General features: G+C 38.3%; 1 protein-coding gene across 4 annotated transcripts in view; it reads right to left on the bottom strand.

Annotated features, from left to right (window-relative positions):
- LOC131149427 (probable sugar phosphate/phosphate translocator At1g06470) overlaps positions 1–20,374 on the bottom strand; it is a 106,013-nt gene that overhangs the window by 66,568 nt on the left and 19,071 nt on the right. For all 4 annotated transcript variants that reach the window (XR_009135218.1, XM_058099856.1, XM_058099858.1 and 1 more), the window contains exon 5: positions 2,236–2,303. Coding sequence is in view for 3 of the 4 variants with exons in the window: in XM_058099856.1 (XP_057955839.1) it covers positions 2,236–2,303 (68 nt within the window). In the remaining variant the exon portion in view is untranslated. The remainder of the gene's footprint in view (positions 1–2,235; positions 2,304–20,374) is intronic.

Genomic DNA, 20,374 nt, shown 5'->3' with positions numbered 1-20,374 from the left:
ATGAATGTACACATGCAAATTGGAACAGTCCAAGCAACAAGGACTCAAATTGGATAAAGTTGTAGGAGGACTAGGCAAAGAGAGTAGGTTAGGATTTGGAACACTAGGCAAAAGAAGGGACTCATCAAGATCAACAATACTTAAGGCCTCAAAATAGTATGGCGTAGACTCAAAAAAGGTAACACAATAGAGAAAAATAATTAATGTGAAGTAGGGATGTAAAATTAATATCTCCTTTGAGGACAAGAATAGCTCAAAAATATATATTTGATAGCACAAGGATCCAACTTATCCATTCCTAGACTTAACTAATGGACAAAGGAGAGACAGTTGAATATATGAGGAGGCAATTAGAACGAAGAAGCCTTAATGAAGATAACTGAATGTGAGATTTTACCACCAAGGACAGAAGATGGCATTTTATAATGAGAGAGAAATCAATAAGCATGGTGTCACGGTCTTGGGCCCAGCTTCGGTGAGGTATTGTCCGATTTGGCCCACTAGCCTCACAAATTTATAAAAAACGCCTCACATAATTGGAGCCCAAACCATCCTTATAAGCCCAAGATCTCCCTAGTACAAATCAGATGTGGGGACCGTGACAGACTCTCCCATCCAATCTCTGACGTCCTCGTTAGAGCAGGTAACACTTCTGTGTAGGATTTACCTACATGATAGTACCCCCAAGGTAGCTCTGATACCAAACGTAACGGTCTTGGGCCCAACTCTGGTGAGGTATTGTCCACTTTGACACACTGGCCTCATAAATTTGTCCTATAAAAGGTCCCCCACATAATTGGAGCCCAAACCATCCTTATAAGCCAAGATCTCCCTAATACACATCCGATGTGGGACTGTGACACATGACATCACTCCAAAAAACTTTTTTTTTTTTGGGTTTTTTTTTCTACAATCAAGACATCAATGTGATAGAGGCCTCGAGGAAAGTGATGAGAGAGAGGCCTATGGAGAGGTTAAAGGAGCAAAAGTGTATGAGAGGCCCATTTGGCTTAGTCTTGCAAGGCATTAAGAGAGATTGGACTCCTAATGGATGCAAAAGGTCCAAAAAAAACTCTCAAAAGTTCCCTAAGAATATGAGCCCATGTCAAGGTCCACCCCAAAGATCTACAAAGCTATTAAAAATTTTGGGCCTATAGGAGTTTGGCCCAGACATTAAAAATCAAATCATTGGAGGTGAAGGCCCCTAGCTGCATAATCCGATTCCCATTCCATAAGGTGTGCAAATGAGCATCTGTCACCACTCATATTCTCCAAATGCTTGTCCAAAAATCCCCTATTCATACTGTTAGCCTTCTCACTTCTTATATAGTGATGTTTATGGAGTAGTCGTAGTGAGGGCATGAGTTAATCATCTTGGTTGGAACATGCTTAGGATCAAATTGAAAGGTCGCACAATTGAAGGTGATTTAAACTAAACCTACAAAAGGGGCTAGTTTTCGATGGCTTCTTGTTGGCATCCAAAAAAATACTACAATTAAGCTCTTTAGTACCTACAAAGTGTTTGAGCCATCCTTTCTAGTTGTAGCCCTCTAGGAGGCAAACGATTCTCCCAAGTTAACCTTTATAAGAAATATGAATCTGCTAAAGGCATTCCTCTTGAGCTATAGCATTAGGATTTTGTCCCCTTTCTTGTTCCTCCCTATGCATTGTGGGGCTTTGTCGGAGTCCAAGAAATCATTCCAAGACTAGAGAAACCATGCAAGTTCATTGGTTTCTAGGAGACTACAGATAATGCGGTCTTTCCTATATTTCTATGACTCTAAAAGAGGTCCACATTCCTTTTGTAGAGAATAGGATTTAAGGGGTTTTTGTCTACGATCACAAGAAGTTTGATCATCACCATGCATGAGGTTAGGGATAACGAGTCTTATCATATTGATAATGAGATTGTTATACATTTGAGTTATAAAATATTATTGTTGTTAATAATATCAAGAAAATTAACATTAAACCAATATATGTATTGCATACACATACAAAGAAAACTAACATAGGGTATAAAAAGAAAATGAAATTGCAAACAGTGCTAAATGCTAATAAAGATACAGAGCGTGCTAGAACACTAGTAATTTGATTAATGCAACCTTACCTTCTTTTGCCAAAGTACCTTCCCTACGTAAATTTCACTTAAAATATACTTACTAGAAATTACAATAAATTTAGATAGAAACAAATGAACAGAAATTAACCAATTGGCAAGGACAAGCTCTGTACCTGTTAATAAAATGCCAACTGAGATAATTAAGATGATTCCTAGAAGTTTAATACTGGGAGACTCCAACCTTCAAAATAAAAATTTGATGTTAAAATCTAGAAAAGACGGTTGAAATGCAAAAGAACTTAAAAAACATGGTCATCAAAAAGCAAACAGCACCAATGCTTGATTATTAAATCATATTTTTAACAATCTAACAAATCATTAGTATTTTGTGTTCTTGGATAATGGAGTAATTGAAAATTTACCTAACATCTCTCTCTCTCTCTCTCTCTCTCTCTCTCTCTCTCTCTCTCTGGTCACTGGCCATGAAAAGATGTCTCTCCTTGCCATTAAATGTGACTTGTTGCATGCTCAAGAACTCAAAAAGATATGATCCCCAAAATTATAGAAACAAGGGACATCTTATTTCTTTAGTGTTGGGTCCTTTGTAGATGACTATTTTGAGTTTGTTAAGATATTATATAAAATACAAGACCTAATCACAATGATAGGTCTCTCCATCTATTTATAACATATGTCATGTACATATCAATGACCATAATACCCTTATTGACTCTCACTTATAAACATAACACTAGCACATACTAATAATAATGACCAAAATACTCATCAACATTCCCCCCTCAAGTTGGAGCATAGATATCATATGCTCCTAGCTTGTTACAAATGAATTTGACATGAGCACCCCTTAAGCTTTAGAGAACAAATCAGCAAGATGCAAACTAGACTTCACATAAGAGGTTTTAATGAGCTTCTATACAAGTTCTTCCTTAACAAAGTGGCAATCAACTTCAATTTACTTTGTCCACTCATGGAATAATGAGTTGGAGGCAATCTCAAGAGCATCTTGAATATCACACATCAACTCAATAGACCAATAATGTGGAAAGCCCAATTTCTTCCAACATGTTCTTCAACCAAACAAGTTCACATACAGTGTGAGTCATGGTAATATTATATAACTCAGCACTTGACATGGCTACCACAGCTTGTTTATTACACTTCTAGGAAACCAAATTACTCCCCCAAGAAAGATACATTATCTGGTTGTGGATTCTTTTCCAGAAGATGCCCAATTTGCATTTGTTCATCCCTAAATATAAAAGTGACCCTAATCTAAATATAAGGGACCTCTCCAAGGTGCACCTTTGACATTTATCAAAATGTGAATTGTTGTATCCTAGAGGTTTATTCCTGGAGTCTAAAAACTAACTCGTAACAATTGTTGTGAAATATATTTTTTATTGAGCGACTTTTTTAGATAATTAAACGTTGCAGTAAGTCTTTGGTATCGTTTTAGGTTAGGCAACAAATCACACATATATGGCAGTAACTTCTTGTTCCATGGCTTTATCAACAAGTTTAGATCCCAACAGTCTAGTCTCATCCTAAAGATCAAGAATGCACCTCCTCTGTGACTACAGTTCCCATATGTTATCTGGATACTTCTACACCCAAGAAGTACTTCAATAGTCTCAATTCTTTGGTCTGAAACTCAGACTGTAGAAAATGTTTTGGGCCCTAGATAACTTGACTATCATCACCAATTATGGCAATATCATCTACAAACACAACAAGAAAAATTCTACTTGGAGTATGATGGTAAAACATAGTGATATACTGCACACAGTCAAAGGCTAAACTCAAGTACTACAACTTTGAATTGACCAAACCATGCTCTAGGAGACTGTTTCAAACCATATAATGATTTTTTGAGCCAACACATCAACCCAGGTGGTTGCTCCATATAGACCTCTTCCCAAAGATCACTATAGGAAGGCATTCTTCACATCCAATTGGTGCAAAGGCCAGCGACAAGTGGTAGCAAAGGAGATGAACAGGCGTATAGAGGCAAGTTTGGCAGCCAAGGAGAACACGTATGAATAATTCAAATTGTAGACCTATTTATATCCCTTAGCAACAAGGCGTACCTTCAAACAAGCCACAAAACCATCAAGTTTGACTTTCAAAGTATAACCCGGTGACAACCAACCACAAATTTAGCATTCCTGTAATGTATTTATCTCTTCAACCAATGCATTCCTCCATCCAAAGTAGGCTAAGGCTTCATAACATATTTAGGAAGACCAACAGAAGATAGGCTAGTAACAAAACAATAATAGGAGGGTGACAAGGAGTCATAGCAAAGAAAGTTGGAGATTGGATGATGTGTGCATGTGCACTTACCTCTTCAGATGGGAAGATCAACATCATGGGAAATGGGATCATCAAACAAGGAAATCAAAAGTGTAGCAATAGAAGTTGGAGGAAACTCTCTTCCCTTGAGCCGCAATCATGAGTACACCTGCAAATTAGGGCAATCGAGGCAACAAGAAGAACACAAACTACATGGAGACACTGGTGGATGACTGAGTGATGTAGGACAAGAAGTAAGGCTTTAGGAAGATCCTTGTTGGAGAATACTTAAGAATTGGATCGATGATTGTTTGGTTTAGTTAGTAGTATATTATGTGTTAGTATTAATTAGCATATGATTTGTGTATTTGGGGGTTGTTTGTAATATAATTTGTAATGTAGCATTTTGTTGTAGTTTCATGTATATTAGGGGTATATGTGTAAATTCATGTCTTAAGAGGCATTCTTATAAACAGTGTGTGAAAACCATGTAGACAGTTAGTTTTGAATTTGAATTGTGGTGAACATGAGTACCCCCCTTGTATCTCCTCCCTTCCCCTTTCTCTCTTCAATTTCTTCTAAATTCTCCCATGGCTGCAGATCCTTGATGCTGCCCCTGCATCATTTGGTATCAAAGCCCAATATCAATCTCGGTTCTTCCACTTCAATACCCCATTTTCCTCGCTCTTCTCCTCTTCTCTTCTTCTTCCTCTTCTCTTCTTCTCTTCTCATCTTTCTCTGGTTCCTCTGTTCTTTCCCTATTCCTCTGCTGCCCAGCGGCACTGTTTCCTCTTTCCTCTTCTATGTTCTATTCTCTTTCTAGTCTCTGTCCTACACTGCTGCAACCCCTTTTCTTCTATTTTAATCTTTCTTCTTCTTCTTCTCTCAGTTCTCTGAATTTCTACTCCTCTTAATTTCTTCTCCTCCCTTCTCTTAATCTCTTCTTCCTTCTATGCTTCTCCCTCACTCCTCTAATTTCTTCTTCTCTGATATGAATTTTCAATTCTACCAAAAAACAAAAAGAGAAAAAAGTTCTAAAATTTTTCCTAAAATTCCATCCATGTCCCCATTTGTTTGAACAACACTTTCCAAACACCATTGTGCAACACTACCCATCCCATTAAAATCAGAACCCCTCAATAGATTCCCCCTGGAATTTTCATCACCATCTAACCACGTGTGTGGCCCCATGAGCCACCACTAGGCTACCCAGCCACCGACCCCTTCAAAATCAAGCCTTGCCAGAGTCATTTTGACAGACTGCCGCCACCACTGTATTCCTCAACCCCTGACTACCTTCGCCTGGAAAAAAACCGCCAGAGGACCCTTGCCAGCAATGCATGCACCCCACACACGGGCGATCATGAGTGATATTCTTCTAGACTTTTCTCCTACTTCCAGAATCACGAGAAATTGGTTCCAGCCACTACAAAATTGGTGTTTTATCTTGAGATTTTGTTTTGCAGCTTGATATTTTGGTCCCAGACTTGATATTTTTCAAGTTTGATAATTTCCTACAAGAAGTGAGAAATTATTGCTGCCAGCAGTAAAAGCCAAGTTCTATCGTTGCATTTTATGAATTTTCAAGGTGAATTTGTTTAATCAGCACGACACTCAATATCTAAGGTGAATTGAAGATAGTTCTGAAAACAGAGAGTCAAACTTACGATTTTACATGTATAGAACGAGAATTGTGGCCAAATTGTGTTAAAAGACTTTTGGTGACACAAAGTTGCAGTGGGTATATGTTTATATCCAAAAATATGGAGACAAATTATTGGAAAAAGGAAAGCCATTTATCATAGCTTGGGCACAATTTCAATCTTTTCCACACCTTTCTCAAGTGTGGAGGAAATGTTTGCAAATTCATCATTGGTGCACAATGCCCTATGAATTTGGTTTCAACAAATGGAGTCACTCTTATTCAACATCATCCAGAACATCACCTAGAGCCTCATGAGATGTCTTGGATTGATTAACACTACCTTACACATTTATGAAAGATGTTTGGTACCTATTCGAATGGTTGCTTACTTAGATAATGTTTGGTGTGATATCATCTCTATGAAGACAAGCCATGTACTCCTTCGTTCTCCTTGGTTGGACAATTTGATTGTGACTCAAGGACATGAGAACATATCTCCCACTATAATGGGAGGAAAATCATTTTGAAGTCCGCTCTACCAATCAACCAAGACAAAGAATCAGCCACAATTACTAAACTACAAGCAAGGAAATAAATATGTTAGAAGACATCCAAAGTCTCTCAAACATTCCACATTGTAGAGTTTGTCATCCTTGATGAATTCATCGCTACCAACTCTCAATTCAAGTCTATGATGCTGCCAAAGGATCGCGGTTTCTTGTACCACTCAAGCAATGACTTTCAAAGAGTCCAAGTTTGGATCTTACTTCTAATCCTCTAGCATTTCAAAATTTGAAGCTGACTTTTTTTCTTACTGGGGGAGAATTGATGTAGGACAAGACGCAAGACCTTGGGCAGATCCTTGTTGGAGAATACTTGAGAAGAATTGGATCGATGATTGTTGGGTTTAGTTAGTAGTTTATTACATGTATAGTATTAATTAGCATATTATTATGCGTATTTGAGGTTTTTTGTAATATTTGTGTAATTTAGGGGTTTGTTTCATGTATGTTCGGGGTATATGTCCAATTTCATGTCCTAGAAGTTTTCTTATAAAAAGTGTGTGAAAGCCTTGTCATAGACAGCTAATGTTGAATTTGAATTGAAGTGAACGTGAGTTTCCCGCAAGTATCACCTTACTCCTCTCTTCCGCTTCCTTCCTCTTTTCAATTTTTCTAAATTTTCCCATTTAGGGCTGTAATCGGTTAATAACGGTTCGGTTTTGGGCCAAACCGAAAACTAAACCAAATCAAACCAAACTGAACCAAACTTATTATCCCTTGGAGAATCGAACATTGGGCAGTTCAATTCTGACTTTTTTAGTTTTTAACCGATTTTTTCCTAAATTTCCATTGCACAAAACCAAAATTGTTCCCACCAAAGCTTCTCTGAAGAAGAAGAAGAAGAGCGACCTAACATATCCATCATGGGGGTCAACTAATGAACAAAGGATACACACTCAAATATACGATGAGGTAAAAAGAATAAGGCACATTCGGGAGGAGAATAGACTATTACCACCAAGAACAAAGGATGGCGATATGACATCCTAGTGATAAAATAGCACGTAGTGAGTACAACCTCACTCGAAAACACTTTAGGAACATGCATTTGATAAAGTAAGGTACAAGTGATGGATGACTAATTTCCTCTTTGCAACCCCATTTTGTGCGGAGTGTGGATACATGATTGTTAATGAACAATACCAAACTGAGGCATAAAAGTAGTGAATTAGGTATACTAAAGTACTCTTTAGCATTATTAGTCCTAAGTTTCCACACAAGCAAACCAAATTGAGATTTATTTCAAAACAAAAGGCACAAAGATATAACTCAAAACAACCTTTTATTAAATAGAGCCAATTCATCATCGAATAATCATCAACAAAAGTTACAAAGTATCAAAACCCAAACTTGGACACACCCCAACTAGGACCTCAAATATTAGAATGGACTAACACAAAAGGGGCTTCTGCCCGTATATTGACTCAGAAAGCAAAAGGAACACAATAAATGCTTTCCCAACCGACAAGATTTACACGCTCAAGACTAGACCATAGGACTCAAAGAAGGAACTAGTTGTTTTAACTTTTCCAACAAAGAATGACCTAGGCTATAAAGGATTTGGAGAGGTGTGACAGCAGCAATGCAAGCAATAGAAGGAGATAGTGACTCAAAGTGGTGAAGTCCACCAGCTTCACATCCTCCACCGATCATCTTCCTCATTTTCGAATCCCATATGATCACACAATCAAGGAAAGAATGTCATGAACAATTCATGGATATGGTAATCTAGCTAATTGAAATAAGATTGAAAGGGAACTTGGGAATATACAAAATTAAAGGATGAGAAAAAAAGGAAGTGGGATTTACAATCTCTCTACCCTTAACAGAGGTGGACACATCAACAAGGGTAACATAAGATAAGATTTTTGAATATTGAAGAGTAAAGAAGAAATAAGGTAAACTTGTATATGATCAACAACAATTGAATCTATAATCCAAGGACTTGGACAAGAAGTATCGGATGACAAGCAAAGGGTCACCTTTCAGAGCAATAGAAGCAATAGGAAGGGAAGCTTGCTAGGTCGCTTGATTTTTATTTTTATTTTTTTTTTCCCAGATAATATGCTAGCATGCTTTATATACCTAGAATTTGGAATACTCTTCCTTTGACATTGATACAATGCAAGCTCGAGAGTGTGGAATCTATAGTGCTACATTGGTGATGGGACGCAACTAACCACGAAGATCCCAACATTTCTCAATAGTAACCTCTTCATCCACAATGAGTGCACCTACGAGAAGGGCATATACCTTATCCATTCCTTCCACCACGCCACTTTAAACCACCTCGAGTACTTCATCGATTCCTTGGTTGAAAACCAAAATCACCCTATGTAATGAAAGCAGTCCTCTCATAACCAGGGGTTCAAACACTATATGCAAGGGTAGGGGAATATGCGCCAGAGGAAGCACGAAGTATAATAAACATCAGCAAAGAGTGGCAACTCTGCACCAGCAAGTACCTAGGACTGAACCGTCATAAAGGTTTCAAACCCACTAGAACCTAAAGAACTGTCATATACTACCTTTTCTGCTGCATCTGGCAAAAACTAGAGTAATGGATTGCACGATGTTAAGCTCCTCATGGATACACTTCATCTCTGCAAAGTACTTTGTAACGCTCCTATCTCCCTATAGTAACCACTTCATCTCTGCAAAGTACTCTGTAACGCTCCTATCTCCCTATAGTAACTGAAAGTATTCCAAGGACAGAGTGATCATTTCAATACAAGAGCTTGACATAATCCCAAAAATATCCTTTCATACATCCAAATGCAAGGAGTTCCATCAAGTTCCACAAGAGGGAACAATCAATGCAACATCTTGAATCCACACTTCTTTATTTTTCTCATTAGAGGGCCTAGATTGGAACAAGTGTTCGGATTTACCTAATCATGTCAAACAGACCTTAACAGCCAGACCATTAAACATAATTCTTCTATCCAACTTTTCAGTTATTATCTGTGGTAGATGAAGGAAATATACTTCTAGGATTTATGGACTCCATCCCAACACTCACAAACTAGACCAATGACAAACAAGGTGAATGACCAGAATAACCAGAACAACCACAAACAAGGTGAACCATTGAAACAACCATGAACAAGTCACCAAAACCCAAATAAAACCAACATACAAACACTAACCTGCTCTAAGAGACTCACTGATGACCTTTAATAATAATGAATAACTAACGAATTGCCATGAGTGGACAATCAAAAAAGGTTGGATCTTTGAACAAAAAACCAAACTAACTACTCGATATTCTATGCAAGAAATCAAAGCATTCTGGAAGAAAATTGCAGCAAAACCAGAATGCGCACCAGCACGCCAGATCAGAGCTGCTGTGCATGGGGACTCCTCAGCCCTCTGCTGATAGTATTTCACAGACCCATAGAACAGAGAGTTCTCTGACTATCTATGTGGTTGTTGTCTTTGAAACGTGGAAGGATTCTGATGGTTCTGAGAAGGACAATGACAGCCAGGTTGTTTTCCTGCAACTGCTGAGTTTTCTGGCAATCCCTGGACTGGTTTCTAGGCTATAGAGGTGCGGTTGATCCTCCTATAATGGCAGCTTTGCATAGGATGATCAGACTTAGAGTTTGGTTTAGCAGCAAGGTTTAGGTTGAATCTTGCTTTGATACTCTATCAAGATATTAGGTAAAGCGGAAGACCTAATCACAACGATATGTCTCTCTCCCTTTATTTGTAATATGTCAAGTACATATCAATGACCATAATATTCTAACTAACTCTCACTGATTAACATAATACTGGGACATAGTAATATACTAATGACCAAAATACCCATTAATAGAGTCCGTAGCAATTTACGGTCCCTCCTCGTGTTGATCCTCAGTGTTCCTACCCTTATCCTCTAAATAACACTTCCACTCCTCTTTTGATTGTACTAGTTACTGGAACTTAGAAACAATAGAAGGTCTAAGAACATTGGAAACCAGGTGCAGGCATCACCATCACCATGCCTTGCCCTGCCACCCTCTGCCATCTTGACTTTAGGCCCTAAAGATCCATCCCACCTTGAGGATCTCATTGCTCAATGAAATGGTACCAAGACTTGCATTCTGTAGTCCTTAGCTGCTCATTCTATGGCTAATTATATTTTCAGTTCTTCATGTTCTTGTTACTATGCATTCTTTTGTCATGTCTATTTCCCTTTTTTTTTATGATTACAAAACAAGAGATCTCATTGATAAGAGAAGAACTTACACAAAGGAGAAAAAGATGTCTAACTTCAAATTTCTGGAATAACCCAAAAAAAAAATAAACTAATAAAACAAAAACACTGGTGAAAGCCAAAATCAGAGCAAAAGATTCCTTCATTCTCGTTGGACCTCCGAAAAACTAACTCCCTTAAAGCAACCAAAGCCAACACACCATAAAGAGGCCAAGTAAAGAACCTTCTCCCAAACCAGCTGCCAATTCAATTTTCCCCTGGAAAAAATCAATGCATTACGCTCCAAACATGATCCCCACAACACTGCAAAAATGCTGTATTTACAAAGTGCAGCCCTCTTGTTCCTTCTTTCAAACCTCTGAAAAGAAATAGACAACAATTCCTCGACTGACACCAGGCAAACCCAAGATTTTCCCATCACACCAAATAATTTATTCGAAATTCTCCAAGCAGTGTAAAAACATAGGAGGTGCTGTTTCAGAATTCAAATAACAAAGCACACAGACATCAGGAGATAAGGCCTTCAACAGTCTCCTGACCTGCAACAGGTTGTCAGTATTGATTTTATATTAAGCATAAGCAACCAAATGAAAGCCTCAATTTTTGGGATGCTTTGGCCTTCCAAATCAATGAAAATAAGGTAAAACAAGAATTGGAATGGGTCAAAAACTCACAAAATGGTTTACAAGAATACACCCCCGCATGATTCAAAGCCCAAAACCAAGTATCCCTAACTGAAGAAAGATGACAATTGTTCAATAAAGACAACAAGGAGGAAAATTCATACAGCTCTCTATCATCAAGAGATTTTTTTAAATGAAAGCTCCAAAAAACCAGACCAAGTCAACTACAAAGAAGGATATCATACTATTCTGCCTTGAGCTCAAACAAACGAGGCAAGGAAAAGATTGGCTAAAATATCATTCCCGAACTATGGATCTTTCCAAAAGCGAATCCGAGAACCCACCCCCACCACATATTTAATGTAAGGAGTACACTAAGGGATAAATCTGAGAACACCAATTTTCCAAGAATCAACCCTCTGTCCGATTTAGATGTACAAACACCATCCCACCTTAATAAATAATCCCTAAAATCCCCGACTCAAGACGACTCCAGACCTGGATAAGGGTGACTCTAGACCGAAAGGAAAAAAGTGCTCCCTTCCAACCATCGAGCCTCTTGACCACTCTCCACTACCGGACTCAACTCCGCATATCTAGGATTGCCCCCCGAATGGACCCCTAAATAAGTCAAAGGCCACTTTAAAAGACGACACCCCAAAATAGAAGACCGCTCCCTTACTTGTTCAATGGGAACATTAATATTTGATAAACCATTTTTCCCCATATTTATCTTAAGTTCTGATACCCTCTCAAAGACTTTGAAGATATCCAGAATACAGCTGAAAAAAGGGTTATGATCCTCTAAAAATAAAAATAGTATCATCCGCAAACTAAAGATGAGAGACCACCACTAAATCTTTCCCCACTTCCAACCCCTTCACCAACTCCCTATCTACAGCTCTATCCACCATTCTACTCAACACACCAATTACTAGAACAAACAGAGGGGGATAAAGTGGATCACCTTGTCTAACACCACTTGAAGCCTAAACCAAGGCTTAGGTTCTCCATTAACTACTACCTCAAACCACACATTAGACCAACAACCCCCTAACCACCTGAGCCAACGCTCACCAAAACCCTTTCTCACCAAAATCTTATCCAAAAAACTCCAATAGATTCTACCATAGGCCTTCCCAAAATCCAATTTAAAAATGGAACCCCTCTTAGTCCTCCTATGCATATGCTCCACAACCTCATTAGCCACCAAAAGCATCAACTATTTGTCTAACCCCGCAAAAACACTCTGAGCTACAGAAATTGTCCTATCAAGCATCGCACTCAACCTATTAGCTAGAACTTAGGTGATAATCTTATAAACACTAGAAACTAGGCTAATAGTTTTGAAGTCCTCTACCCTAATGGATCTAAATTTCTTGGGCACAAGGATAATAAAAGTGGAATTAATGCTCTTGCTCAGGATCATGTTCCCATAAAATATAACAAAAACTTTATGCAAGCCAATCCTTAATAATATCCTAGAAGTCTTGAAAGAAAGCCAAATTAAAACCATCTAGACCTGGAGCCTTATCCCTCTCCATCTTGAAAACTAACCCCCTTCACCTCCTCCTCGTCAAAAGGTCTATCTATCCACAGCATTTGAACAAAGCCACCTCCTTAGAATAAAGATTTTCAAAAAATTCATAGATCTCGAAAGCAATCCTACTAGGATCATTAATAACTCTCCCTCCCCCCACCTCCAACTCCCAAAACATATTTTTCCTCATCTTCCCATTAGCAAGCCTAAGGAAGAAGCTAGTATTTCAATCACCTTCTCTGACCCAGCTCCTCGATTCCTTAAAAATCACCTCTACCAGTTCATTCTTTAGAGAGATTCTTCTTGCCTCCTCACTCTTCGAGAGATTAGTCTCCTCTTCCTTTCTGTCCATAGATTCCAACTCACCTAGGATGCTAGATTTTATAACTCTAGCATCACCAAACACCTCCTTATTCCAAGTTTTCAGCTTCTCCTTCAGACATTTCAACTTCCTTGTAAACCTAAAACCTTCCCAGTCCCTCCCTATATTCTCTTCCCAAGACCATCTCACTACTGGCTTAAAAGAAGCATGATCCAACCACAGATTCTCTAGTTAAAGGTAGCATTGCTCAAATAGGGAAATGATCAGAAGTAGGTCTCGAAAGAATAGTTTGGGAGAGGTTAGAGAACTCGTCCTCCCAATCACTACAAAACAAGAATCTACCCAGTCTACTAGACACCACCCTAGCCCCCTCCCCGCGACAAACCAAGTAAAGGTAAATGAAGATCTCTCAAGCCACACTCCACAATAAACAGGTCAAATTGTTGCATAGTAGCAGTAAATCTGCCCCTCCCTTTTCGTCTCCCTCAAAAACTTTACCACATTAAAATCACCACCCACTACCCACCTAAAACCAAAAGACATAATAAAGCTCATCCAAAAAACACTCCTAAGAGTTGGTCAAGGAGGAGCATACACCGAGGAAACCCACCATTGACCCTTCCTTTTTCATTTCAACAAGAACAAAAAGGAAAAAGAAGCCCACTAATAGTTGTTGGTCCCTTCCTTACGTCCTGATTCCCGTACCAAAGCAATTCCTGAAGAGGAGTTCCCTGTGTCAGTGTTGTTCAAAGTTTCCCTCTCTTTCCATTCAGTCTAAGTAAGGAGCTGTTCAACTCTATTCCTTCAATGGATAAAAGTTGTAGGTGCAAAAGCAATTGTCCACTTTAGAAATAGACTGAGAGACGCACATGATAAGAACATTGTCCTAAACAACCTCAAGATGGTAAGAAATCCCATTCCCTACGCTAACCACCCCAAATCCTCCCAATAATCCCTCGATCAATCATCTCCATTTTTGTTTCCTAAGTCATGACAATATCCACGGAGTACTTGGACAAAAAATTCTTGATTAGACTCCTCTTCCTAAACCCCCCCCCCCCCCAAACCTCTCACATTCCAACTAATAATCTTCATATCTCGACACACTTACCACCCTTCCCAAGCCCTTGCCACCCCCATAGTTAATTGAAGAAACCAAATTTCTTAATTCTTTCTGAACTTCCTTTTTCTTTCTATCATAGGTCCTAGGGCTCAAACCCAACCTCACCTCCTTACCTAAGGGATCAATTAGTTTTAAGCCTAAATCTTCTAAGAGTTTATGTGAGTCTTTAAAGTCTCTCTCACCTTCCTTGTAGCTAAATCCATAGCCCTCTCCTCTACAAGAAACCTCCCTTTGGCATACAATATTAGAAACATGAATAGATTAAGTGGGAAGGGTAAGAATACTATTACTAGTTTTAGAGGAACCATATCTCCCAAAGAAACATCTAGCTTTTCATATCCCCCCAACACCCATGGAAAGAGCATTAGAATTATCAATATGAAGGAAATCAAGCTGAACATAAGATGCAGTGCTACTTTCATCCTTTTTACGGTGTATGAAAATGTTAATTCAGTATTAATGAAAAATGAAAACACACCTTCAACTTGCGAAATGAGACTAGTACGTTGGAAACTAAACTAGTTGAAACTCCCAAGGATCCCAACCTGAAGTTGTGTTGGGAGTTGGTCCAAATTTTGAAGACATTGTCAACATAGGTAGTCAGTCAGCAAGCTGATCTATTTGGCTGTCACTGGACCTGGCATATCCTTTGTTATGGCGGTGGTGAGTAGGTTATAGAAAATCCCAAGCAAATAAACGAGAACACTGTAGGATTCTTTGGTATCTCAAGAGCTCTCCTAGCAGAGGTTTGGCAAGTAAGTGTAAAAGTAGCTATGATACTGTGGGATACTCTAATGCAGATTGGCTGTGTCTATTGAAGATAGAAGGTCCACTACTTAATATGGCACATTTGTGGGTGGTGATCCTGTTTGCATAACAACAAACAAACTATTGTAGCAAGATTCAGTGTTGCAGCACAATACTAAGCTAAAGGCTATGGCACATACCTTCTGGTGTAGTTGAAGTCTCTCATATGTTTTATGACAATCAGACTGCCATTTATATTGCTAGTAATCCAATGTTTCATAAGAGGACAATGCACATTGAAGTTATCATTTCGTGAGGGGCGTTGTAAAGAAGGATGTGACTTGTCAATACTCCAATTGTGAAATCTGGTCATAAGTAAAGAAATATTGTGACGCAGGCTTTATTTAAACCCCACCTTGTCTAATTGTTGTAAGTTGTAACCATAACCTCTAGCCTGAAGGGGAGTGTTAGAGAGGAGTAGGCTATTCAGCATTTAGTTGGTGCATGCAGTCTGCTTTTTACTATTAATATAAATTGATCTAGCTGGGAGAGCAAACATGCGACTCACAGATCTGGCCGACAACAACCCCCCCCCCCCCCCCCAAAGCTTTTTCTCCTATCTTCTCCTTCACCTTCTCTAACCCTAAGCTCTATTTTCCATTAACCATTCAGATTATTTCAGATGTGCATTGCAAGTCTTGTTTAACGAATATTTTTTTTTTAATAGAAAAGGAAGAGATTTCATTGATAAGAGGAGAATTTACAAAAAGGAGAAAAGGACTTCTCCCATCAAATTCTGGGAAAAAAACAGAAAAAACAAACTAATAAAACAAAAACTCAAAAAATAAAATAAACATAAAATTCAGAGCAAAAGATTCCTCCAGTCTAGCTGAATATCTGAAAAACTGACTCACTTAAAACAACCCGAACACAACACACCATAAAGAAGCCAGGTAATGAATCGTCTATTCTAACAAATATTAAATACAGTAATATCGACTTTTATGAGTTAAAGTCTATATTCACTAGAAAGCTTGCAGAGATCACGGAGAACTATATAAAAGTGAAGCAACACCAAATGTTAAAGAGAAAGGAGGCTGTTGACAAAATTACATTGTCTATACACTTGAAGCTACAACTCCTTACCCAAACAGAGACTAGGCCACCTATCTAAAAGTTGAATAGAAAGCTCCACCCCCTTCAAAAGCTCAATTGTACCTTCTCTTTTCCAAAAGGAACAAGAAAATAGCAACATGAGTCAAGAGCCAATATTTTCCTCATCTTTAATCCTAAAATGCCCTTTCCAAGTGAAAGCCCCTCAATCACAGAGTTGGAATACTCCCACAAATGCTCGTCACTACTAAGTGGTCTCCCAAAACATCTAGCAGCCAGCCAGCTAAGCATTTAGTACAACAATATCATTGTCAAATGCAAGGCTTTACTATAGCAGCTTGGAATGGTTGCAACAATTGTTTTCTAACAATTTATGGCTTTCTTGTTTGTATAATAGATTATGTCTCTTTTATCAGGTAACAGACAATTGTCCATAACTGAAATTTTGAAGTTAGAAAATTCTGCAATAGGTTTTGCAAAATTATGCTGTCCAAATTTTGGTTGATACCCTCATTTTCATTTTTATTTTCTTTTGGATAGAAAAGAATCAACATTAAGAAGGAAGTATATACAAGAAGGATAAGAGATCCTCCAAGCTGAAGCATAACACAAAAAGATAACAAAAATAAAAACGAAACAGGTCCAAATCAAACTAGCAGAGCAGACAAATCACACTCAATATCCAAAAAAATTCACACTGCCAAAGCATCGCCACAAAAACAAAAAAAAAAAAAAAACACAATGAAATTATTAAAAAAAAAAATAACCAATCTCAAGTGAAATTACATCTGAAGCAAGATATCAAAAAATACAAAGCCAAAGCCCCACAAAAGAGCAAAAGCTGCACATCACCATAAATTCCTAGCTTCTGTATGCTTTCCAAACCCTCTTAGCATCAATCAAAAAGACTCCTCCAGAGTGCTAGGAGACACCCAACATCCTGCAAATAGACCAAAATGCATGTTCCACAACAGCCAAGCCATGGAACAATGGAGAAATAAATGGACACGTGTCTCACGACTAGCATAACACATCACACACACCAGGAGACAAAGCCTGATAAGGGAATTTCAATTATAACACCTTAACCTTAACCTTAACCTAGAAGGAACTTTAGCTTTTCATAAAAAATTAGCAAAGGGTAAAAAATGTAAAGATTTGACTCAAATGGATATAGAAAGAGATACAAGAGAAAACTCCAGAAGCATCCAAATTCTAAATTCTAACATCCCTACAATATGAACTCGAAAATGAATCCAACAAAGAGATAAAAGAAGAAAACTCCACACTTACTGAAGTCTCAAGAAACAGTATCATCAACAACAATCAACAAAGACGAAATAAGAGCCTCGTGCTTAGAAGAAAGATTTTTTTTGGGGGGGGGGGGGGGGGTGAGAGAGCAAGAGAAGAACCATCCTCCCAGTCAGTGCAGTCACTGATCTTTCCAAAAACAAACAAACACTACAACCATTCCCCACTTTAAACTCAGCACAAGAAGGGAAAGGGAGAAATACCTGTGAAATGAATTTGCATGGGCTTTCATGAGTCGCCCACACTCTAATATTAGGATCCAAACCACTTTCTTTGCAAGCCAAATTTACTCTTAATCACTTTGCCAAAGAGAATCCATTTCCAAGGGAATATGCCGCAGCCACTTGCCACTAGGGCAACACTTTTGCCAAGCTACCAAGACCCAAGCCTAACTCACTCTTAGACCTTCTTCTTTTGGATGAATTTGTTTTTGGTTAATGCTTGTAATATAAAAATAACATGATGTAATGATCAAGTTTGTGGTGGTAGAGGTCCTGGGATGGAGGGAAACAATGGTGGTGGTCCTGACTGATTTTCCATTTTCCATTATAAGACTCCAATATACTCTCCCCAAATTGAAAAAACATGCAAGTACAGGGAATCAGTTTATCTCTCCAAGAGCAAAATAGTGCACACAGCCACAGTATCATCACATCCTTCTGCCTTCAAAAGCTTCAGAACCAATCAACAAATAGACCTCCAAAGAATAAGGATAAATCAAAAGAATAGTTTGTTCCATAAGCACAAACATCAAGAAGAGAGTTGTATATGGTCATCAAACTTGCCTCAGATTGTCCATGTTAACTCTATTAAGAATGGTCATCCACACAAAAGCTTCCACCTTTGAAAGAATTTCAGCTTTCTGACACTTTACTAGCAAGAGGAAAGAAATGAGAAGACCAGTTTAGATGAGAATAAAAAGATGTACAAGAAAAAACACTTGAACAAAATGACATATCGTAACATCCCCACAAGGAGAATAATGATGAATCCATCCTCTAGTGAGGAAACTCCTGTCTCCCTGTTAAGATTACCACAAAACTAAAAATTCCAAGAAACAGCAGTAGTATCAATAAAGAGGAAAGAAGAAATATATGCCTCACAACACAAAGTAAGAAGAAATGTAGAAGGAAAGGCAACTTAGATACATAATCCCAAGGAAAAAATCCTTCTAAGAGCAAACCGTAGAACCATGTCCCACTTTATGCATGATATGGGGAAGGAAGAAAGGAGTTACCTGCAAATGGATTTACATGGGCTTTCATGTGGAATTCTAGCCGCAATATTAGCATCTCAACCATTCTCTTCCAGACCATGTTCACTTTTAATAACCCTATGCCAAAGGGAATCAGTGTCCAAAAACCAATGCCATAACCACATAACCACCAGAGCAATATTTTTAGACACCAAATTACTGAGACTGAAGCCCCCTTCTTAGACCTCTGAATAATCTCCCAACTCTCAAGTTCGCCTCTCCTCTCACCCACCCCTAACCAAAGAAAATCTCTCATATTCCTCTCTAGTCCATTAGCAATACCCACCAGAATTTTAAATGAGGATAAAAATACAAGGGAATGGAAGAAAGATACCTGAATTAACTTAATGCAACCTCCCAAAGGAAAGAGCACACCCATCAAGCCATTTAGACAACTCAGGGCATCAGATACCAAGACCTCTTAGAATGAGGATTCCTGCCTAAGAGTACTCCTAAATAACTCAAATACCACCGCAAGATCCGACAACCCACAAGAGCGGCATGCCTAGAGGTCACTCCTGGACTCAGATTAATAACAGCCAGACCACATGCTTAAATTAATCTAAAGCCCTTGAAACTAACTCAAAAACCTGTAAGATACTGAGAAAATTACAAAAAGACATCCTGAGATCAGACAAGAAAAGAATAGCATCCTCAGAATATTGCAGATGGGACAATCACTCTATCCCTACCTACAGGCTACCGCAATACACTGAATAGAACCCCTACAGGGATGACCACCAATCATCGTACTTAACATTTCAGCAAAATAAAGAAAGAGGGAGATAAAAGATATCCTTGCCTCACACCTAAACGCTGAAAACCAAGTCATTTTTCTATCGATAATATGATTGCTTTTTGCACATTGAGGGGATATTTCTTCATTGAAATTAATTCTTGTGTCCATGTTAGTACTTTGTATTTGATGCTGATGTTTGCTTTCTTTATTTCTTTCCTTTATTTATTTATTTATTTATTTTCAGAGTGGCTCGAAGACACAGTTATCCTAACCTGCTAGTCCTGCTCAACTCTAGATTTATCCCAATCCCATCGGCTCAAGGGGATTAGACAACTAGGGCCAGTTCAAGATTTTTAATAGATGGGAGGTCAGGCCAGTTTCCAGGGAAAAAAAAGGTCAATACTGGCCAACCTAATCCATAAACACCTCTAGCTAAAAACTTCCAACTAACTCGATCATAAGCCTTTTTAAAATCCAATTTGAATACAATATCGCTTCCTTCACACCTTCTCAAATCCTCCACCACCTCATTAGCCACTAAAATGGCATCCACATTCTGCCTTCCCCCCACAAATCACTTTGAGCTTGAGAAATTATATCTCCTATTACAAAACTCATCCAGTCATCTTACTTGCAAGCATGGTCTTAAATTTCCACGAAATTTCCATCGAAATTTCCGATTTCCGTCACCCTCGAAATCGAAATGGCAGTCGATTTCTGTCTTGCATAATTTCCATCGAAATCTCAACGAATCATCTGAAATTTATCGAAATCTTGAAATTTTAGCAAAACTTGTCAAAATTTTAACTATACAATG

The sequence above is a fragment of the Malania oleifera genome, chromosome 2 (assembly GCF_029873635.1).
Source record: "Malania oleifera isolate guangnan ecotype guangnan chromosome 2, ASM2987363v1, whole genome shotgun sequence".
Taxonomy (NCBI): domain Eukaryota; kingdom Viridiplantae; phylum Streptophyta; class Magnoliopsida; order Santalales; family Ximeniaceae; genus Malania; species Malania oleifera.
Note: the sequence above shows the minus strand (reverse complement) of the source record. Positions and strands in the feature narration are given on the sequence as shown.